The following is a 23,920-nucleotide window of genomic DNA, read 5'->3' as shown; positions in this document are numbered from 1 at the left end:
TAGTGGCCAATGTGCTGGACAAGAACACTGGAATCATCATGGGCTGCATGGTGGCTCAGTGGTTAGCACTGCAGTCTTCTGGTGGCTCAGTGGTTAGCACTGCAGTCTTGCAGCGCTGGGGTTCTGGGTTCAAATCCCACCAAGGACAAAATCTGGAGCAGTTTGTATGTTCTCCCTGTGTTTGTGTGGGTTTCCTCCCACACTACAGAAATATAGTGATAGGGTCTCTAAATTGTGAGCCTCAATGGGGACAGTGTTGTCAATGTATGTAAAGTGCTGTGGAATTAATGGTGATATATAAATTTATATTATATTATTATTACCCACCGGTATCCCCGTCACCTCTTCTGATTAGTAGACCTGGCACAATGTCATCTATGCTGCATGAAATACTGACATTTAGTAGGAAGGGCGGCATGATGGCTCAGTGGTTAGCACTACAACCTTGCAGCACTGGGGTCCTGGGTTCAAATCCCACCAAGGACACCATCTGCAAGGAGTCTGTATGTTCTCCCCGTGTTTGCGTGGGTTTCCTCCAGGTACTCCGGTTTCCTCCCAAAGACATACAGATAGGGACCTTAGATTGTGAGCCCCAATGGGGACAGTATTTCTGATCTATGTAAAGCGCTGCGGAATATGTTAGCGCTATATAAAAATAAAGATTTGATTTCATTTGGAAGTTCTCAGGGCTCAAGTCCAACAGTAAAATGGACATCTGACGTGGCCGCTGGACTGTGGATCTTTCTGCTCAGTTCTAGGAAATACCATTATGAATTTAGTGCAAAAATAAAAATTCCTAAAATACAAATTTATGCCAAAAAAAAGAAGGCAGAATAATCCAGATTACAGTGTGTAACTGCAGAACTCAGCTTCAGTTTTCATATTAGATGGGCAAAATAATTAATTATACTTAATATTTTTTCATGTCATGTTTCAGGACAGAATAGATGAGCCATTATGTGCAAATGCGCTCCAACCAAGGAGCTGGAAGAGAACAATGAGCAGTAAACCATTGTACGACTGCCGTATATAATCCAGAATGATTGTGCCACCAGACCAGTCAGTGAGCCGGCATGACTCCAAAGAAGCTTCTCCTGACCGTGCTCCTCCTGGGCCTGCTCTCAGAAGGCACAGCCGAACTGTAAGTTCTTGGGACAAGGGTCCCTCATTACAATACTGTATTTAAATTGTACCTGTTATTTAAAGCGGTTGAGTAATTAATGACTATATTTCTTAAGTATCCAGTAGTCTCTCTTCCAAGAACCCCTTTTTGAATGTATAGTATATAAAACTTATCAGCATATTATCTATCTATCCCTCTATTATCTATCTATCTATCCCTCTATCTATCTATCCCTCTATCTGTCTATCCCTCTATCTATCCCTCTATCTATCTATCCCTCTATCTATCCCTCTATCTATCTATCCCTCTATCTATCTATCTATCTAATCTATCTATCCCTCTATTATCTATCTATCCCTCTATCTATCCCTCTATCTATCTATCTATCCCTCTATCTATCTATCTATCCCTCTATTATCTATCTATCTATCCCTCTATCTATCTATCCCTCTATCTATATCTATCTATCTATCCCTCTATTATCTATCTATCTATCTATCTATCCCTCTATCTATCTATCTATCTATCTATCTATCTATCTATCCCTCGATCTATCTATCCCTCTATCTATCCCTCTATCTATCTATCTATCCCTCTATCTATCTATCCCTCTATCTATCTATCCCTCTATCTATCTATCTATCTATCTATCTATCCCTCTATCTATCTATCCCTCTATCTATCTATCCCTCTATCCCTCTATCTATCTATCTATCTATCCCTCTATCTATCTATCTATCCCTCTATCTATCTATCCCTCTATCTATCCCTCTATCTATCTATATATCTATCTATCTATCTATCTATCTATCCCTCTATCTATCTATCTATCTATCTATCTATCTATCCCTCTATCTATCTATCTATCTATCCCTCTATCTATCTATCTATCTATCTATCTATCCCTCTATCTATCTATCTATCTATCTATCTATCTATCTATCCCTCTATCTATCTATCTATCTATCTATCTATCCCTCTATCTATCTATCTATCTATCCCTCGATCTATCTATCTATCTATCTATCCCTCGATCTATCTATCTATCTATCTATCTATCTATCTATCCCTCTATCTATCTACCTATCCCTCTATCTATCTATCTTATATCTATCTATCTAATCTTCTTTCAAATATTCTTCAATTATGGAGAACTGGTTTGTCAACCATCTGTAATTTCCTGTCTCACGGTGTTTGGCTCTAAACCTGCCCAGTGTCATGGTGGCATCTGACGCTGTACACACTGCAGAGTCTGACACTCCTCACTATGCCACCTTTGGTGCTTCTGAGTTACACAAGCAGGCTTGGGCGTCAAGCAGCTGTGTTCTCATTAGTGATTGGGCTTACAGGAGTTTATTTCTGCTAGCCTGCTGGTTACCTCTTTGATCATATGTTGTGGAAGACCTATTTTAGTCACAACGTGAATTTTTAAGATAGAGGAGCCTGTTTTCCCATGCTGACTATAGCTTTAGCTACACCGTTGTTTCCTACTCTTATTTTCCTTCTTATCACTTGTTGTCTAATACCTCTGTGTGAGCATGCTGTGTGATCGAGTTTTTGTTTCCCCTCTTTGTCCTTATCTGTGGGATCTACCAGTCCTGTCTTGGGTGAGGGAGAGGGGGTATTAGATCAGAGCTGTACAGGAGCAGGGAAAGGAAACAACGGTGTAGCTAAAGCTATAGTCGACATCGGAAGACAGGCTTTTCTAGCTTGAAAAGCTTGAAGTGACTATGATAGGTCTCCCATAACATGTGATCAAAGAAGAAGGGTACTCAGACATCATCACCATCAGATGTATCTCTGGGATCAAGGACAGCTAGCGCCCCTCTAGCTTGTGGTCAAATTTAGGAGCTCCAGTCCCTGGTTATCCCATTACACCCCGTGATATTTGTTGGCCAGCCTATAAATACAGGGGACACACCTGTGATTTTTCCTTCTCCGGGTGATTTATAGTTATTGCATGGTTTTCCTTTATAGTATGTATAACTTTGGGGTTCATACCATTAGCTTTAACTATTCAAAATATAGAGAAGAGACTTGAGAAGGCTAGAGATATTAATAAAATATGAAGAATGAAGTGTACATTTTTTGCATGTAATGTTTAAGAAAATGGGAGTATTTAGAAAGAACCTGTCATTACATTGGTCCCCTGAGTATTTCACTATTTTTTTTAATTCACTATATGGTTTCAGACATGTAGGGTTTTTTTTTATAAAATGTGAATTTTTATGGTTATTTACCATCACAGGATTCTCTGGGAGTGTGGCTTCCAAGATCCTCTAGGGTGTGTCCTTAGCCTTTAGGATGATCTGCATAATCACCTTGTGAGCCATACCCCCTTAGTAAAGACCATAAAAATTGGAACAAAAAACAAAGGACAATATCTCTGAAACCGTATGGCGGATTAACAAAAATAGATAAGAACAGAGGGAAAAAGGAGCAAAAACAGGATACTTGTAAACTGGTGAAAGGCGGGAGTTCCAGGAGCCTTTGTAGTAGTATTTGGAGGACTGTAGCTAGGGGTATTGTTAAGGGTATTGTTCGGAGTACTGATAATTCTTTGCTTTGTCTCCATATAGACAGTATGCACTAACCATTCCTGTCAGGCTGAACAGTGGGGAGATTGGAAAAGCCTGTGTGAACCTCCTATGCTTTGAGAACTTTCTGGATCTCAATGTTGTTCTCCAGTACGGTGAAATTAACACAACGATATTTAATGAGCTCGTATCGCCTCCTAAATACTTCCAATGTAATACCTTCACAGTAAGTGTCATCTACTAGATTTGGGAGGAAAATCTAAGGCCTTTAATTCCCCTTTATCCTATTTCTTTAAATTGGGGATTTATTAATCACTTATTGTACCTTTACCTTCTTGAATATGACCCCCAACAGTATTTCCTCTGCATTGTGCACCTGTCACACACATGACCAGCAGGGTTTATCTAGTACCTGAAAAACCCCCAGAAGATGTTACAACACACAGGGAACACAATACAATAGAGGTCCCTGCCGCTAAGGAGATAGGAAAGCTGCACACCAAATTCAGAGAAATATGAACAAGCATAACTGCTTTATGATACATAAGGAATGAAAAATTAAATGTGACATTGCATAACTGCTGAGGATTATTTGAAAAAAAGAGATATTTAGCTAATGTATTGATCAATTCACTACTGCCCCATTACCAACTTCACGGTAATCTCTTATTTATGGGGTCCCGAACCAAATGTTTTGTGGTTAAGACCTGCTTGTGTGCATGGGTACACACACATAGAGGTAACATTTGCTTAGGGAACCTAGCACACAAGCAGGTTTTAACTGCATAACATTTGGTTAGGGACCCCATAAACAGGGCTGTATTTTGCCTTCGTGCTGCCCTAGGCACTTTAAGTGGTCGCGCCCCTTAGTGACAACGTAAAACTGAGTTTTCGCACACGACATCTGTTTAAGGCAGATCTACTCTGTAGCACACTTTAAAAAGTATCAATAAGAAACGAACCCCCCCCCCAATGGGAATCACCACAGGCACATCAAAACATAGCATGAGTATAAAATATTCCCACCATCCCCACTTATATACTGTGACTGTGACACTGCCCCTAATAAACACCACACTGCCCTCCCTTATAAACTACTGTATATCCACCACACCTTCCTCGATTATGAAATATGATCTGTACATTGTGAGGAGGGAGCAGCATGATGTGAGGACAATGTCCCATGCATGCTGCCCCCTCCTCACAATATCCCATGCATGCTGCCCCCTCCTCACAATGTCCCATGCATGCTGCCCCCTCCTCACAATATCCCATGCATGCTGCCCCCTCCTCACAATGTCCCATGCATGCTGCCCCCTCCTCACAATGTCCCATGCATGCTGCCCCCTCCTCACAATGTCCCATGCATGCTGCCCCCTCCTCACAATGTCCCATGCATGCTGCTCCCTCGTCACAATGTCCCATGCATGCTGCTCCCTCCTCACAATGTCCCATGCTTGCTGCCCCCTCCTCACAATGTCCCATGTCCCATGCATGTTGCCCCCTCCTCACAATGTCCCATGAATGCTGCCCCCTCCTCACAATGTCCCTTGCATGCTGCCCCCTCCTCACAATGTCCCATGCATGCTGCCCCCTCCTCACAATGTCCCATGCATGCTGCTCCCTCCTCACAATGTCCCTTGCATGCTGCCCCCTCCTCACAATGTCCCTTGCATGCTGCCCCCTCCTCACAATGTCTTATGCATGCTGCCCCCTCCTCACAATGTCCCATGCATGCTGCCCCCTCCTCACAATGTCCCATGCATGCTGCCCCCTCCTCACAATGTCCCATGCATGCTGCTCTCTCCTCACAATGTCCCATGCATGCTGCCCCCTCTTCACAATGTCCCATGCATGCTGCCCCTCCTCACAATGTCCCATGCATGCTGCTCCCTCCTCACAATGACCCATGAATGCTGCTCCCTCCTCACAATGTCTCATGCATGCTGCCCCCTCCTCACAATGTCTCATGTATGCTGCTCCCGCCTCACAATGTCCCATGCATGCTGCTCCCTCCTCACAATGTCCCATGAATGCTGCTCCCTCCGCACAATGTCTCATGCTTGATGCTCCCTCCTCACAATGTCCCATGCATGCTGCTCCTTCCTCACAATGTCCCATGCATGCTGCTCCCTCCTCACAATGTCTCATGCATGCTGCCCCCTCCTCAGTGTCCCATGCATGCTGCCCCCTTCTCACAATGTCTCATGCATGCTGCCCCCTCCTCAGTGTCCCATGCATGCTGCCCCCTTCTCACAATGTCCCATGCATGCTGTCCCTCTCCATGAGCTCCTAATGCTGCCTTCCTCTTTTCCATAATGAGACCTTCATGTTGCCCCACTCATGCTAAGACCACCACACTAACGCTTATGCTGAGACCCCCCCCACACACACTACCCCACTCTTGATATTGACTCCCCTACATTGCTCCACTCCATACTGATCCCACACATGCTGCCCCTTCTTCACAATGAGCTCCCAATGCTGCCCCCTCTTATTCTGAGTCCTTACACTCCCCCCACCCAATCGATTTTGTCATTGCACTATCCCTCATCCCTTGTCCTCTGTCTCTAGCATTAGCCCCTCTCTCCCACTCCCCCAGCATCAGCCTCTCTCCCCCAGCATCAGCCTCTATCTTCCCTCAGCATCAGCCTCTCTTCCCCAGTCTCAGCCTTTGCCTCCCCCCAGCCTCAGCCTGCCCCAGTCTCCGCCTCAGCCTCCCTCCAGCCTCCCTCCAGTCTCAGCCTCAGCCTCCCTCCAGTCTCAGCCTCCCTCCAGCCTCCCCCCAGTCTCTGCCTCTGCCTCCCTCCAGCCTCCCCCCAGTCTCTGCCTCCCTCCAGCCTCCCCCCAGTCTCAGCCTCAGCCTCCCTTCAGTCTCAGCCTCAGCCTCCCTCCAGCCTCCCCCCAGTCTCAGCCTCAGTCTCCATCCAGCCTCCCCCCAGTCTCAGCCTCCCTCCAGTCTCAGCCTCTGCCTCCCTCCAGCCTCCCCCCAGTCTCTGCCTCTGCTTCCCTCCAGCCTGCCCCCAGTCTCTGACTCTGCCTCCCTCCAGCCTCCCCCCAGTCTCTGCCTCTGCCTCCCTCCAGCCTCCCCCCCAGTCTCTGCCTCTGCCTCCCTCCAGCCTCCCCCCAGTCTCTGCCTCTGCCTCCCTCCAGCTTCCCCCCAGTCTCAGCCTCTGCCTCTCTCCAGCCTCCCCCCAGTCTCAGCCTCTGCCTCCCTCCAGCCTCCCCCCAGTCTCTGCCTCTGCCTCCCTCCAGCCTCCCCCCAGTCTCTGCCTCAGTCTCCCTCCAGCCTCCCCCCAGTCTCAGCCTCTGCCTCCCTCCAGCCTCCCCACAGTCTCAGCCTCTGCCTCCCTCCAGCCTCCCCCCAGTCTCAGCCTCTGCCTCCCTCCAGCCTCCCCCCAGTCTCTGCCTCTGCCTCCCTCCAGCCTCCCCCCAGTCTCTGCCTCTGCCTCCCTCCAGCCTCCCCCCAGTCTCTGCCTCTGCCTCCCTCCAGCCTCCCCCCAGTCTCTGCCTCTGCCTCCCTCCAGCCTCCCCCAGTCTCAGCCTCTGCCTCTCTCCAGCCTCCCCCCAGTCTCAGCCTCTGCCTCCCTCCATCCTCTTCCCAGTCTCTGCCTCTGCCTCCCTCCAGCCTCCCCCAGTCTCTGCCTCTGCCTCCCTCCAGCCTCCCCCAGTCTCAGCCTCTGCCTCCCTCCAGCCTCCCCACAGTCTCAGCCTCTGCCTCTCTCCAGTCTCAGCCTCTGCCTCCCTCCAGCCTCCCCCCAGTCTCAGCCTCTGCCTCTCTCCAGTCTCAGCCTCTGCCTCCCTCCAGCCTCCCCACAGTCTCAGCCTCTGCCTCCCTCCAGTCTCAGCCTCTGCCTCCCTCCAACCTCCCCCCAGTCTCAGCCTCTGCCTCTCTCCAGTCTCAGCCTCTGCCTCCCTCCAGCCTCCCCCCAGTCTCAGCCTCTGCCTCCCTCCAGTCTCAGCCTCTGCCTCCCTCCAGTCTCTGCCTCTGCCTCCCTCCAGCCTCCCCCCAGTCTCTGCCTCTGCCTCCCTCCAGCCTCCCCCCAGTCTCAGCCTCTGCCTCCCTCCAGCCTCCCCCCAGTCTCTGCCTCTGCCTCCCTCCAGCCTCCCCCCAGTCTCTTCCTCTGCCTCCCTCCAGCCTCCCCCAGTCTCTGCCTCTGCCTCCCTCCAGCCTCCCCCAGTCTCTGCCTCTGCCTCCCTCCAGCCTCCCCCCAGTCTCAGCCTCTGCCTCTCTCCAGCCTCCCCCCAGTCTCAGCCTCTGCCTCCCTCCAGCCTCCCCCCAGTCTCTGCCTCCCTCCAGCCTCCCCCCAGTCTCTGCCTCTGCCTCCCTCCAGCCTCCCCCAGTCTCAGCCTCTGCCTCCCTCCAGCCTCCCCACAGTCTCAGCCTCTGCCTCCCTCCAGTCTCAGCCTCTGCCTCCCTCCAGCCTCCCCCCAGTCTCAGCCTCTGCCTCCCTCCAGCCTCCCCCCAGTCTCTGCCTCTGCCTCCCTCCAGCCTCCCCCCAGTCTCTGCCTCTGCCTCCCTCCAGCCTCCCCCCAGTCTCTGCCTCTGCCTCCCTCCAGCCTCCCCCCAGTCTCTGCCTCTGCCTCCCTCCAGCCTCCCCCCAGTCTCTGCCTCTGCCTCCCTCCAGCCTCCCCCCAGTCTCTGCCTCTGCCTCCCTCCAGCCTCCCCCAGTCTCAGCCTCTGCCTCTCTCCAGCCTCCCCCCAGTCTCAGCCTCTGCCTCCCTCCAGCCTCTTCCCAGTCTCTGCCTCTGCCTCCCTCCAGCCTCCCCCCAGTCTCTGCCTCTGCCTCCCTCCAGCCTCCCCAGTCTCAGCCTCTGCCTCCCTCCAGCCTCCCCACAGTCTCAGCCTCTGCCTCCCTCCAGTCTCAGCCTCTGCCTCCCTCCAACCTCCCCCCAGTCTCAGCCTCTGCCTCTCTCCAGTCTCAGCCTCTGCCTCCCTCCAGCCTCCCCCCAGTCTCAGCCTCTGCCTCTCTCCAGTCTCAGCCTCTGCCTCCCTCCAGTCTCAGCCTCAGCCTCCCTCCAGCCTCCCCCCCAGTCTCTGCCTCCCTCCAGCCTCCCCCCAGTCTCTGCCTCCCTCCAGCCTCCCCCCAGTCTCAGCCTCTGCCTCCCTCCAGCCTCCCCCCAGTCTCTGCCTCTGCCTCCCTCCAGCCCCCCCCCAGTCTCTGCCTCTGCCTCCCTCCAGCCTCCCCCAGTCTCAGCCTCTGCCTCCCTCCAGCCTCCCCACAGTCTCAGCCTCCCTCCAGTCTTAGCCTCTGCCTCCCTCCAGCCTCCCCCCAGTCTCAGCCTCTGCCTCTCTCCAGTCTCAGCCTCTGCCTCCCTCCAGCCTCCCCCCAGTCTCAGCCACTGCCTCCCTCCAGTCTCAGCCTCTGCCTCCCTCCAGCCTCCCCCCAGTCTCAGCCTCTGCCTCCCTCCAGCCTCCCCCCAGTGTCAGCCTCTGCCTCCCTCCAGCCTCCCCCCAGTCTCAGCCTCTGCCTCCCTCCAGTATCTGCCTTTGCCGCCTCCCCCCCCCCGCATGCGCAGATCTCTGGTCTGCATTAGAGACACTCCCACGCTCCTTATGAATCCACTTACCTGCTCCAGTGCCCGCCGCCATCTTCCTGGCTCACGTGAGTATCCTCTTCTGACACCGGCTTCCATCACGGCGTCCTCCGCGGCGTCCTGCTGTGAGCTCTGCATGTGACGTCCACACAGCAGTGGACGCAGCACAGAGGAAGGAGCTGATTGGCGCGCGCCTGTGACCCCGGAAGTGCAGGCGCCGGCAGTTCCGGGGTCAATCAGCTCCCTGTGCTCGGTGGCCACAAAAAAAAAAAAATGTAAAAAAAAAAAAAAAAAAAAAAAAAAAAATTTTTTTTTTTTTTTTTTTTTTGCTGCCAGAAGGTGCCGCCCCTCACAATCTGCCGCCCTAGGCACCGGACCACGGGTGCCTAATGGTAAATACGGCCCTGCCCATAAATAAGAGATTACCGTGACGTTGGTATGGGGCGGTAATGAATTGATTAATACATTAGCTAAATATCTTTTTTTTTTTTCTTCAAATAATCCTCAGCAGTTATGCAATGTCACATTTATTTTTTTTTCCATTTTTCATATGGCTAGTTGCATTTTTCATTCCTTATGTATCATAAAGCAGTTATGCTTGTTCATATTTCTCTGAATTTGGTGTGCAGCTTTCACTTCATATAGATTGTGTATTTTTTGGCTAGAACCCTGTTCACATTTACAATGGTGTTCCAGCAGTCATTTTGATTGCTAAGCAGATAGGGACAGGGGTGAGGGGGTCGCCTCCCAAACTCACCTCAAGCTGTTACCTATGCTCCCTAGCGTCCCTATTCAGGTTCTTGCAACCTGTCGCCAAGCTGGATGCCTTAGGCCCTCAGATAGCCCTATACTCACCCTGGCTAGTGAGCAGGCCGACAAGATCACTAGACTCGCCACCACAATACAGAAACACAAGGGTAGGAATACAAACAGGGGAAATAGACATGCAAAGGAAAAACACTCCAGATGGTTTCAGTGCAGTAAACACCACTGCTGCACACAACACGACAAACTTCGACCAGGACAGGTTCCTTTAAAAAGTGGACCACATAAAAAATGAGGGATTCAGTTTCTATCACAGGATTCATGTGTTCAGATCACAACTTAAATAGTGAAGGGGAGTAAGCTCAAAGAGCCGCAACTGAAATTGGAAGCTACAGCCAGCAGCCAGGCAGGAAAGGGTGCTTAACCCTTACACAACCACAAGCAAGGAGATGTTATCAACTAACAGTAAAGGTGTTGTGACCTTCTGGCACCAGATTCAATCGGGGTCTCCCCTGAGCGAGATACACTCATGACAGCACCACCATCAATACTGGGCGTGCTCAGTGGAAGCAGCACTGCTCTGGCTCAGTTTCTTCTTGATCATGATTAAGAATGTTTAATTCGAAACGCGTAGTTCTTTTTTAACCTTTCTATTGACATTGATGTTTATATTTTACCTTTGGATAGCCTTTCAATAAATTTCTATTTGATCCACACACCTTGAAGCTGGATTTTCATCTTTTCAAGACTTTCTCCATATTTTTTTGTATACATTAAGTCCTAATAGTATATATCATACCAAATTTTCTCTTTCCTCTCAGGTCCCTGTAGTGATAGAGGATGTCCCCGTCATTGTTTTGCTTTCTGTCTCTGGCGTCAATGTGGATATTTTGCGGAGATACAATGTGGTCATCACTGTCCCGAGCAACATCTATCTGGTGCAAATGGATAAGCCCATCTACAAAACAGGACAGAAAGGTATCGAACTCTTGCTTTAAGAACTGATCCCTCAGGAGATCTAAAAATCCAGACATTTGGTTTCTGGTCCTGTTGTGGGGTATTTCATGGTGAACTAAAATGCACGGCAATAATATTTCCAGAGATGAGGAAAATAGGACAAATAACATTTTCAAGTAATTTAAAAGAAAAAAAAATCAATTGATATCTATCACCAGCCCTCACTTTGTCCACTAGGTCATTCTGATCCAGTCTTCAATCAATCACTGGAGGGAAAATGGAATTATAGCCGCGCTACCACCAATGAAAAATAATGTTGATTAATTTTTGTATTTTATTCTAACAAGTCGACGCGTTTCTGGGAACAAGTCCCCTTTCTCAGGACCACATAAATCAACTGTTGATTTATGTGGTCCTGAGGAAGGGGACTTGTTCCCAGAAACGCGTCGACCTGTTAAAATAAAACACAAAAATTAATCAACATTTTTCTGCATTGTAGTAGCGCGGCTATTATTCCATTTTCCCTCCAGCGATTGATTGATCTAATCTGTGGAGCTGCAGCAACCGCCCCTTTCTTTATTATTATAAGCTTCTAAGGCGGGCTTTGCACACTACAACATCGCAGGTGCGATGTCGGTGGGGTCAAATTGAAAATGACGCACATCCGGCATCGCATGCGACATCGTAGTGTTTAAAGCCTAGATGATACGATTAACGAGCGCAAAAGCGTCGTAATCGTATCATCGGTGCAGCGTCGGCGTAATCCATAATTACGCTGACGCGACGGTCCGATGTTGTTCCTCGCTCCTGCGGCAGCACACATCGCTGTATGTGAAGACGCAGAAGCGAGGAACATCTCCTACTGGCGTCACCGCGGCTTCTGTAGAATTTGCGGAAGGAAGGAGGTGGGCGGGATGGTTACATCCCACTCATCTCCGCCCCTCCGCTCCGATTGGCCGCCTGCCGTGTGACGTTGCAGTGACGCCGCACGACCCGCCCCCTTAACAAGGAGGCGGGTCGCCGGCCACAGCGACCATCGCAGGGCAGGTGAGTGCATGTGAAGCTGGCGTAGCGATAATTTTCGCTACGCCAGCGATCACAATATATCGTACTTGCGACGGGGGCGGGGACTATCGCGTGCGACATCGCAGCATCAGCTTGTGATGTCGCAACGTGCAAAGTACCCCTAAGAGGAGTTGTGCCTTCCACAACCTTACCAGGTGAGTCTTTCATTTATCCTACTCCCCGTCTATCTGGTAAAACCCTATTTTGCGCTCTTTGTATCTTTTTAGTTCTATGATCCAGTCTTCGTTCATAGGTCACCAGTCTTCTTGTTGGGTCTTTGGCTCCTCAAGGGCCTAACAGGTCTCGCGGCGTCATTACCTGCATCAGCCGCAACCTGATAATAACGCAACGTGCAGTGTGTGCCGGAAGCACCAAACACCCAACAGGGTTTATTGCACAAATAAGACTATTTTCATTTTTTTGTTCATTTTTTTACAACTCTTCTTTCAAGAGCCATAACTTTTTAAATTATTTGCATCAAAATATCCACACAAGATTGTTTTTTTAAAAAAAAATTGGGACGTTGTAGTTTCAAGGTGTCAAGTTTTTTAATTTTAATGGATGAGAAAATGATTAAGAACTTTAAACAAAAAATATTTTGATGTCGGCATTTTTCTGAGGTCGGTAACTTTTACATTTTTCTGTCCATGGAGCAGCGTGAGAGCTTATATTTTATGGGATGAGTTGCATTTGCTGTGACCAAAAAGGACAATTTTTGCATCTACTTTATTTTTCTTTGCAGCATTTAACGTAAAGCTTAAATAATTTAATATTTTAATAGATTGGAATTTGTGAGAGAACATATATGTGCCTATAGTGTCCATCTTGTCTCACAACTAATGATGTCTTAGGGTTCAGCTAACACTGATGGGCGGAGAAGTTTCATATTTCCGTTCGCGCCCCTATTGTTCCTATTGGTGCATAGTTCAGAGGGGACTTTTCCTTTGTCTGTGATCTTATATAAATTATAAACTGGTCACATGTACTAAGAAAGGAGAATTCTATGAGAACACTGTCGCGGGCGGGGAGGACGCGCTGCGCTCACCCACTGCTCGGGTCCGGCTGCTGCTGCTACTGCTGCTCGGTGGTGGCTCGAGCGATGGGCCGGATCCCGAGGACTCGAGCGGCGTTCCTCGCCCGTGAGTGAAAAGGGGGATTGGTTTTGGGGATTTGATATTGTCCGTGACGCCACCCACGGTTGTGGTGAGATTGTGACACCACCGCTGCTCTGGATGTGGATCCCGGGAGCGATGACTGGGAGCAGCTTGGATGTTGGTTCTCCCCTCCGTGGGTAGGGGGTTGGTGGTCCCGGGGCCCGGTGAGGGTTAGGGATGGCAGGCGGGTTACGGGGCCTGGCGAGGTGCAGGGTCGCGGGGGCAGCGCTGTGCCGCACGGCACAGTGGTACTCACTCAGCCAATGATGAAGACACAGTTCTCAGTAAAACACACGGCTGGATGGACGGGTCCCACAGACGGCTGCGGTGTTTCTCCTCCCGGCAGGTTGATGGTGACTGCCTTTCCCTGCACCTGTGTAGTGTAAACGGCTCCAATGGGTTCCCACCGGTAACCCGCTCCCCCAGCTTGGATGGGTGCTGAAGGAGCCCCTTTTGCCCGCAGGCTCTGGCCCTGGGAACTGTAGCCTTGGCGGTGGCTGTGTTTCCCTCTCTCGGTTAGACTGTTGCCTTCTGTCGGGACTTGGCTGCTGGGAAACCCAGGAGGTTCCCTTCGCTAACGGATTTGACAAATTCACGGCGACTCCTAGCCTTGTCGGGGTCCGTAAGCCCCTGCCGGATGGTGCTGGCTTCTCTTTGCGTACCGGTCCGGTACCGCCAGGCCACCGCCCGTCCACGGTCGTTACGGCTAGCTCCAATAGGCCTCTCCTGCAGACGGTCACCACCGTCTGCCAACCTTGCTGTTCCGTCCGGGCCACACACCCGGACCAACTTCTGAGTGCTCTACTACTACTTTACTTCCTCTCACTTTCTCCTCCAACCTAAACTGAACTGTTTTCCCGCCTCCAGGACTGTGAACTCCTCGGTAGGCGGGACCAACTGCCTGGCCCACCCCCTGGTGTGGACATCAGCCCCTGGAGGAAGGCAACAAGGGTTTTGTGTTTTGGCTTTGGTGTGCCTGACCGGGGTGTGGGGTGTGTTGGTGTTGTTACCTGTGGCCCCTGGCTTGTCCAAGGCGCCACATACCCCCTTAGTAAAATGCAGATCGTCCGCGGGCTGCCCGTCCATCACCGGTTTTATTTTCACAACTGAAAAAGATAAACGGTAAACATATTACAAGTATAATAATTTCTTCCCACATCGGGAGGCATGTTTCTTAAACGTTACTAACGGTAATGGCTTCCGCTCTCTCCCATCCAAGCAACCTGGCCCTGATGCTGCCCCTAAGCAAATGGGCAGCACCCCTTGACCCCAGTCCTGCACCAAGTTGCCCGAGCGGGTTCTGTCCTTTTCAGGGGAGCCACGTCCATGGGGACCCCTGAACCCCTCCAGAGGATCGCCACCGGTTCCGGTGGTGGCTGGGCCCCAGCCTGCTCCTCTGCGGGCCCTTTCTCCAATCTGCCTCTCCGGAGGCGGTCACGGTATTAAGCCAACAAAAACATTTTTATTTACACACCACAAGTTCGTGGTTGCCCTGCTAGTTCTCGGGCTTGTCCGTAGTAGTTTCTACGCATTTGTGTAAAGGGGTCCCAACGGGGACCAGTTGCCGGCAACGACCGGTTCTAATCAAGGTTGGTAAATCAGGTAAACATTTGGTTAATCATTTCTTTCTTATCATTCACAAAAACTTTAAACAGCATTCTGGTGGTCCCAACGGGGGACAACTTCAGCGGGGCTCCGCCGCCATCACTCAGAGTCTTCAGCATCAGCCTCATCCTTTGCTACCAGCATGTCAAACATGCAGTGGCAGGCCTGTTGAGAGAGGGGTGCCCGGTATCCATTTCCACCGGTGCGTGGGGTATAGAAAATCACTGGGTCTCCTTCATAGCGGGGACGCTCACTCGCCCCCTCAAACTCAGAGGTGGGCTCGGCGCCGGAGTCATTATCAATTGTTCCTGCGTCAGGCGGGTTGCCGCCAGCTGCCGCAGTCTCCGGGTCCCCGGTCCTCGACACATCAGGCTCCACTGCTGCAGCACGGTGCAGCAGATCAGGTCGGTCAACACTGGGACGCCCCGTAGGTAATGGAAGGGACGATACAAGAGCCGAGACCGGACCGGGCCCCCCAGCCGCAGTGGCCGGTCCCTGTGGGACATGGAGGCGTAGGTCGCCCATCGGCTCCATCACGCCAGCACCCATCGCATACATCGGGACAGTTGCAACCAGCGCTTCCACCTCGTTGGTCCACTGCTCCATCATAAGGAATATCTGACTCTGTTGACGTTGGTTGAATTCAACTACTCTGGCCCTCATCCATGCCACGGTTCCGGGCCCGGGCACGGAATCTGGTGCAACCACCGCCGGGGCCTCTGATACATTTTCGTTAAGGGGCCGCAACTTCGGGGGCTCCTGGGGAAGCAGTTCAGGGTGGCCCCGGGCGTCTGCAGCCAGTTGGTCCGCTTGGGCGGACGGGCAGGGTACCGCTACCAGTTGGACAGGTAGCAGGCCTAGTGGCGGGACGGCAGCGACTAACGCGGGTAGCGGGGGAGGCAGCAGGGTGAGCGGGTGTAGGCCGGGCCCCTCAGCCGAAGTGGCCGATCCCTCGGGAATACAGGGGCGTGGGTCTCTTACCCGCTCATCCAGATCTTCCTCCACCTCGCGTCTCCGCATAGCAGCCACCATGTCCACCATGTCGGCCTCCCACTCCTTCAGGAGGAGCTGCATGCGGGCCTGCAGACGGTGACTCAGCGGGGCGGTCCGGTCCTCCACCCATGCCGCTGTACCGGGCGCGGGGGTTTCGCTGTTGTTAGTTGGACTAGACATCTCAGCAATGGTGCCTTCCAGGAACTCAGTACGTCTGCAGAGTCCTGGCGTCCCTGCTTTTATAGCCGCGCTCACATGCGGCCAGCCGCCATTCCGTCCCCCTTAGTCTCTTTTCGGCGCCTCCTCTACAGGGGCGGGGTTTTTGGCCTTCGCGCCTCCACTGCTCGAGGAGATGCTCGAGCAGGAATCCTTCGCGCCCAAGATGGCGGCTTCTCAAAATTTTCGGCCGGACACCTCCGGCGGTCAAAAGGCGCACCTCTACCAGACGGCAGAGCGGTAGGATCCTGTTCGTGACGCCAAGTTGTCGCGGGCGGGGAAAATGCGCTGCGCTCACCCACTGCTTGGGTCCGGCTGCTGCTGCTACTACTGCTCGGTGGTGGCTCGAGCGGTGTGCCGGATCCCGGGGACTCGAGCGGCGCTCCTCGCCCGTGAGTGAAAAGGGGGATTGGTTTTGGGGATTTGATATTGTCCGTGACGCCACCCACGGTTGTGCTGAGATTGTGACACCACCGCTGCTCTGGACGGGGATCCCGGGAGCGATGACTGGGTGCAGCTTAGATGTTGGTTCTCCCCTCCGTGGGTAGGGGGTTGGTGGTCCCGGGGTCCGGTGAGGGTTAGGGATGGCAGGCGGGTTACGGGGCCTGGCGAGGTGCAGGGTCGCAGGAGCAGCGCTGTGCCGCACGGCACGGTGGTACTCACTCAGCCAATGATGAAGACACAGTTCTCAGTAAAACACACGGCTGGATGGACGGGTCCCACAGACGGCTGCGGTGTTTCTCCTCCCGGCAGGTTGATGGTGACTGCCTTTCCCTGCACCTGTGTAGTGTAAACGGCTCCAATGGGTTCCCACCGGTAACCCGCTCCCCCAGCTTGGATGGGTGCTGAAGGAGCCCCTTTTGCCCGCAGGCTCTGGCCCTGGGAACTGTAGCCTTGGCGGTGGCTGTGTTTCCCTCTCTCGGTTGGACTGTTGCCTTCTGTCGGGACTTGGCTGCTGGGAAACCCAGTAGGTTCCCTTCGCTAACGGATTTGACAAATTCAAGGCGACTCCTAGCCTTGTCGGGGTCCGTAAGCCCCTGCCGGATGGTGCTGGCTTCTCTTTGCGTACCGGTCCGGTACCGCCGGGCCACCGCCCGTCCACGGTCCTTACGGCTAGCTCCAATAGGCCTCTCCTGCAGACGGTCACCACCGTCTGCCAACCTTGCTGTTCCGTCCGGGCCACACACCCGGACCAACTTCAGAGTGCTCCACTACTACTTTACTTCCTCTCACTTTCTCCTCCAACCTAAACTGAACGGTTTTCCCGCCTCCAGGACTGTGAACTCCTCGGTGGGCGGGACCAACCACCTGGCCCACCCCCTGGTGTGGACATCAGTCCCTGGAGGAAGGCAACAAGGGTTTTGTGTTTTGGCTTTGGTGTGCCTGACCGGGGTGTGGGGTGTGTTGGTGTTGTTACCTGTGGCCCCTATCTTGTCCAGGGCGCCACAACACCATACTAAGCTGTGTGCTGTATTGATTTCCCGAGCGCTCATAAAACAAATCTTATTGATTTGGAGTTCAAAAGGCAGAGAAGGAGTGTATTTCGCTCACAGATTTTAAAGGATGTGAAAATACTAAATATGTATTTTTTTTTCATTTCCTTGATTTTGATTGGGGAAAAGGCAGGTGATTTAAACATTTATAGAATTTTTATATACATACAGAATCCATTTTTTTACTTTAGTTTTAGCCGACTTAGGAAACTTGAACTTACAATCATTTGATCGCTTTTATTATACACTACGGTATTAAAGGGGTTGTCCATTACTTTTGCATTAATGGCTATGCTTAGCATGGGTCGACAATGTCTGATTGGCCGGAGTCCGACACCCCGCAAGCCTGCCGATCAGCTGGCGGTAGCAGGTGGCTGGAAATGCTCCGTTCCAGAGCTGCTCTATCTTCTTATAGTGGTGGCAGCCGGGTAATGCACATCCGCCTCCCATTCAAATCAATAGAAGGTAGATGTGTAACACCCGGGCCGTGGCCACTATCAAAAGACAGGGCAGATCTGGAATTGAGTATATCCAGCTGCCTGCTGCAATAGCCAGCTTTGAAAACAGCTGATCGGCGGGGGTGCAGGATGTCAGCCAATCAGACATTGATGACCTATCCTAAAGGCCGCTTTACATGCTACGATATATCTAACGATATGTAGTAGGGGTCACAGATTCCGTGACATTCGGCATCGTTTGACATATCGTAGCGTTTGACAGCTACAAGCGACTATGAACGAGCAGCAAAAATACTCACTTTATCGTTGCTCGTTGACACGTCGCTCATTTTCAAAAAAATCGATCGTCCTTCTGTACGCCGGTTGTTCATCGTACCCGGGGCAGTACACATGTGTGACACCTCGGGAACGACGAACTGCAGCTTACCTGGAAGGAAGGTGGGGAGCGGGATGTTACGTCCCGCTCATCTCCGCCCCTCCGCTTCTATTGGGCGGCCGCTGTGTGACGTCGCTGTGATGCCGAACGTCCCTCCCCCGACACCTCGGGAACGATGAACTGCAGCTTACCTGCTGCCACCGGCAATGCAGAAGGAAGGAGGTGAGCGGGATGTTACGTCCCGCTCATCTCCACCCCTCCGCTTCTATTGGGCGGCCGCTGTGTGACGTCACTGTGACACCGATCGTCCCTCCCCCTTCAAGAAAAGGATGTTCGCCACCCACAGCGAGGTCGTTCGGGAGGTAAGTACGTGTGACGGGGGTTAACGACTTTGTGCGACACGAGCAACAAATTGCCCATAACGCACAAACGAGGGGGGCGGGTACGATCGCACATGCAAACGCACGATAAATCGAGGCGTGTAAAGCGGCCTTAAGTTAAAGTATTGAACAACCTATTTAAGTTATTGCATAATATAGCGTAATTGTGGTTCTCCTATAAACTCCAATTGCGGCTGAGCTTCAAAGGAGGAATAATGGTATGTCCCATAAAATTTTTTGCAGACAGTCAAAACCAATTTGATTTTCAAGCAGAACCCGCTGTAGTCTCAGAGGAATGGGAGGGCAATGGTAGCAGCGAGTGCATTGGCAAGTTGACTGTTTAAATGCTGTTCTCATTGATTCACAGCAGCATGTAAACGGTTAACAGCAGTGATCGGAGCTATGCTGTTACAGGTAGATGTCAACTGTATAAAACAGCTGACATCTAACCGTTCTGACACTCCATACACTCTGTGATGAACATGGTCATCACATGTTCTGAAAGGGGTTGAACATCTGCGGGAAACAAAGCCAGGTTTCCTGTTAGACAGGATTGATTAATCTGCCCCATTATGTTTCTTTATCTACTATGAATATACCGATATCCTAATTTCTCTCCATAGTGCTATTTAATGTTGTCTCGTTGGATCAGAATCTGCTTCCTGTTAATGAAACGGTAAGTCTCCTGTTCGGCGTTCACTGGTTAATTGGACTTTTATATTTGAAAAATGAATAAGAGTTCTCTAACTATAAAGAAAAAAAATATATAAATATTATATAAGGCCACATGTACAGCATTGTAATGTGTTAGCAGAGTCAAATAGTCCCTTCATAGTGCCGGAGGGTCCTATGGTGTGTCCAGGCCTCAGAGGTCCAATCGAAGGCAAGACCATCTGGAGCCAATCCCTCTCTGACACTGTGGGGTTTTACCCCATTGACTTTAGTTGGCAAATACAACAAGAGTGAACCAAATAATAAGACTTTGGATCTGATCGGAGAGTTGGTATTAATGAGATGGAGGCTGAAGGACTATGGTAGATTGGAAGCCTCTGTCACTCCAGCTCTATTCCATGCCCGGCGCCAATTCCTCCTACTTGACTTTGCCTGAAGTTATACAGCATAGAGGCTGTCAGTCAAGAAGGAGGAAAAGAATCTGGCCCTCAAATATATTCAATCTATTTTGTAGCTTTATTCGCCTCTTGAACGTTTCAGCTCAATCCCGAGCTTTCAACAGCAGAAGAAGGAGATGGCACTAAGCAGTGAATAGAGCTGGAGTGACAGAGACTTTAGATCTACGCTCCTCAGCCTCATTTACATATGAACGCATACCCTGATTTCTCAGTTACGGCGGAACGGACTTGCAATCTACAGGTCTTGTCGGACTTTGAAAGAGCTAGAGGTGGATACAAATTGTTTTTAGGTGAAATCCTGCTGACAGATTCAGTTTAAAAATGTAAAAATAAATAAGTAAAATATAATAAATTGTGTTTTTCTTTTTCAGTATCCTGAGGTTTATCTCACGGTAAGATATCCAATATGCCATATATACAATATATGCAGTGTAATATTAGCTGTGCCTAAGAAAAATGCCATTATCGAAAATGGTGTCACCTTAGCTAATCGGAGGTCCAGTTATTCAAGCTAGAAAGGTGATTGTTGTGTAATGGAACCCAAAGACATTTCTGACACAGTGTGGCACATGGTAACAACTCCCTTGGATATATGTCCCACCAGGATCCAAATTCTTCCTCCAAAAGGTTCATTTTTCAATTTACCTTGTTTTTGTTATGAAGCAGATAGCTCAGGCCAGGAGACCCAACGGTCGGCCAGTTATTGTAATCCGAGCATGTTTTCCTATAAAATCAGCCTCATAATGTGTTTTACTAGTGTGGTGATATATCCTCCTACTGAATGTATTGTTCAAAGGGCTTAGACAGGTTAAAAATGTAAAAATTTATACTCAACTTCCTCAACTCAACCCGGATTCCCAATACGGTTACTTTCTTGATCATGCCTTGTTTGTCCTTTCTGGCCCTTCAGCTTTCCTGTCCGTAACACACCAGATATTGTTGACTAGACTAGTTTTGGTCTTCAGTTGCTCAACTGTCCCACCACTTGCTCCCAGTGGTCTTCTCTAGGGGTTGGGAGCTAGGACTAGGTCTAAAGTCGTGTGACACCTCATCAGGCTTAGTCACTGCTAGATGACATTCCCAAGTCCAAGACAAGCCGGCAGCTAGCAAATGGTGGACTGATCGGGGAGCTTTATCGGCAGCACAGGTAGGGTCAGGACTTGGAAATATGAGTATCATATTTTATAATTTTTTAATACCTTGCCGCCACAAAATTGCAGGTGATTTGTACAAATCAAACCCAAAAATTCCTACATTTTCAGGAAATTTGTAACAAATTTGATTCGTTACGAGACACTTTGCTGATCTCTAATAAAAAATTAATCAAAACTTCCAACTTTTAAGTGGTCTTCAAGACAATGGAAAGGTAGAGTGTAGCATAGCGAAGGGTCGATTAAACCTTGAAGAAGTTTTTCAGTGCCTGAGCCTATCTTGGATATTTCACCCTAAGACGTTATCTGTAAATCACCTTTACTGCAGGATCCTTCGGGGAGCCGCATCGCCCAGTGGTTGAATTCGAAAGCAGAAGGTGGACTTGCTACTTTCGAATACGATCTGGTGGATGATGCCAATTCGGGATATTACTATGTAACGGCCCTGAGAGCCTCCGACTATGCGGTGACACAATGGTTTACAGTGGAAGAATATGGTATGTCTTAATCATAAAAATCAATGATTATAACTTTCTCTAAAAAAATCCTTAAAAAGCTAAGTATTATCATGAACATGCATGAAATGGTAGCATTTATACACTATAAACATGCAATACCCAACTTTATTAATCTTGTATGAGATTTTTTTACTCCATCCATATCCAAAGTCAAAGTTTTGCCTGTTTCCTATTACCAAAGTGAAACCCATTATTGGAGCTCAGAGGATAATTATGTGTGTAGAATATTAACAGCCTGGGTGTGACGGTAGTATAAAGCATGGTGTAAAGGTTTGTGCTATGTTTTGAATTTATCTTCTAGCCATATTGTAGGCATGGTATCAATTCCAATAACAGACCTGTCTGAGCATGTGCACCACTCCACCATTTATTCTCCTTGGGGCTTCCAGAAAAAGCCAAAAATACAGAGCTTTGGAGAGAGGCCCGACAGTATCATGAAGATTCAGTGGAGATGAGATCAAGCTCCACTTCATTCAGACAGATTATTTTTTGGTCCTAGCCGTTGGACCCCAGTAATTGGGAAGTTATCCTCTGTCCTATATACACTAGGGAAAATAAATATTTGATCTCTGCCAATTTTGTAGGATTTCCCACCAACAAAGAATGGAGAGGTCTGTAATTTTTATCATTGGTAACTTCAACTGTGACAGACAGAAACACCCCAAAATTTTTTTTAAAAAAATCACATTATATGATTTTTAAATAATTAATTTGCATTGTATTGCAAGCAATAAGTAGTTGATCACCTACCAACCACCAAGAATTCTGGCTCTGCACTCATAACCCGTATTAATTGCACCGGTTTGAACCTGTTACCTGCATAAAAGACACCTGTCCACACAACCATTTACACTCCAACCTCTCCACCATGGCCAGGACCAAAAAGATGTCTAAAGATACCAGGGACAAAATTGTAGACCTGCAGAAGGCTGGGATGTGCTACAGGACAATAGGCAAGCAGCTTGGTGAGAAGGCAATAACTGTTGGCACAATTATTAGAAAATGGAATAAACACAAGGTGACTGTCAATCTTACTCAGTCTAGGGCTCCATGCAAGATCTGACCTCATGGGGTAAGGATGATTGTGAGAACTACATAGGAGGATCTGGTCAATGACCTGAAGAGAGCTGGGACCACAGTCTCAAAGATTACCATTCTAAACACACTACACCATCATGGATTAAAATCCTGCAGGCCATGCAAGGTCCCCCTTCTCATACCAGCACATGTCCTGGCCCATTCCAAGTTCACTAATGACCAGCTGGATGATCCAGAGGAGGCATGGGAGAGGGTCATGAGGTCAGGTGAGACCAAAATAGAACTTTTTGGTATCCGCTCCACTTGGTGTGTTTGGAGGAAGAAGAAGAATGAGTACAACCACAAGAACATCATCCTAACTGTAAAGCATGGAGGTGGAAACATTATACTTTGGGGGGGGCTTTTCTGCAAAGGTGACAGAATAACTGTACCGTATTGAAGGGAGGATGGATGGGGTCATTTATTTCCAGATTTTGCCCATCAACCTCCTTCCCTCAGTAAGAGCATTGAAGATGGGTCATCGCTGAGTCTTCCACCATGACAATGACCCAAAACACCCAGCCAGGGCAACTTATGAAGCATTTCAAGGTTCTGGAGTGGTCTAGCCAGTCTCCAGACCTGAACCCCATAGGAAATCTTTGGAGGGAGCTGAAACTCAATGTTGCCCAGTTACAGTACAGCACCGAAACTTGAAGGATCTGGAGAAGATCTATATGGAGGAGTGACCTGAAGAAGATCTGTATGGAGGAGTGACTTGAAAGATCTGGAGAAGATCTGTATGGATGAGTGACCTGAAAGATCTGGAGAAGATCTGTATGGAGGAGTGGGCCAAAATCCCTGCTGCAGTGTGTGAAATCTGGTCAAGAACTACAGGAAACGTCCGACCTCCATAACTGCAAACAAAGGTTTCTACCAAATATTAAGTTCTGTTTTTCTATTGTATCAAATACTTATGTCATGCAATAAAATGCAAAGTGATTATTGAAAAACCATACAATGAGATTTTCTGGATATTTTTATTTTATTCTGTCTGTCACAGTTGAAGTTACCTACGTTAAAAATTACAGACCTCTCCATTCTTTGTAGGTGGGAAAACGTACGAAATTGGCTGAGGATCAAATACTTATTTTCCTCACTTTGTCGATGACATTAAAACTTTGTGCAAACCTTTTAAAAAAAGAGAAAGTCTTAATCTGTAGTGATTCAGGGCGTAGAAATTTAACCCCTTCACGACCAATGACGGATCTATCCATCATGGAGTGTGTCCCGTTAAGCCCCGCCCCCTGCCGCGGGCAGGCGGCGATCGGCGGACATATCAGTTGTTTTCAACAGCTGGCATGTGTGCCTGCATGTTATGAGTGGAATCGCATTCCACCCGTAACATTACCCCTTACATCTCGCTGCCAAAGTCTGGCAACGAGAT

At 49.5% G+C, this 23,920-nt stretch overlaps 1 protein-coding gene across 3 annotated transcripts in view; it reads left to right on the top strand.

The window, feature by feature from the left end:
- Nucleotides 1–23,920, top strand: part of LOC142310731 (ovostatin-like) — a 215,987-nt gene that overhangs the window by 70,668 nt on the left and 121,399 nt on the right. For all 3 annotated transcript variants that reach the window (XM_075348358.1, XM_075348359.1, XM_075348357.1), the window contains 6 exons: nt 938–1,141; nt 3,703–3,886; nt 10,785–10,941; nt 19,284–19,336; nt 20,162–20,182; nt 21,270–21,438. In XM_075348358.1, the coding sequence (XP_075204473.1) occupies nt 1,074–1,141; nt 3,703–3,886; nt 10,785–10,941; nt 19,284–19,336; nt 20,162–20,182; nt 21,270–21,438 (652 nt within the window). In that variant the 5' untranslated portion in view covers nt 938–1,073. The remainder of the gene's footprint in view (nt 1–937; nt 1,142–3,702; nt 3,887–10,784; nt 10,942–19,283; nt 19,337–20,161; nt 20,183–21,269; nt 21,439–23,920) is intronic.

This window comes from Anomaloglossus baeobatrachus, chromosome 5 (assembly GCF_048569485.1).
Source record: "Anomaloglossus baeobatrachus isolate aAnoBae1 chromosome 5, aAnoBae1.hap1, whole genome shotgun sequence".
Classification (NCBI taxonomy): domain Eukaryota; kingdom Metazoa; phylum Chordata; class Amphibia; order Anura; family Aromobatidae; genus Anomaloglossus; species Anomaloglossus baeobatrachus.
This window is presented reverse-complemented; position numbering and strand designations above follow the sequence as displayed.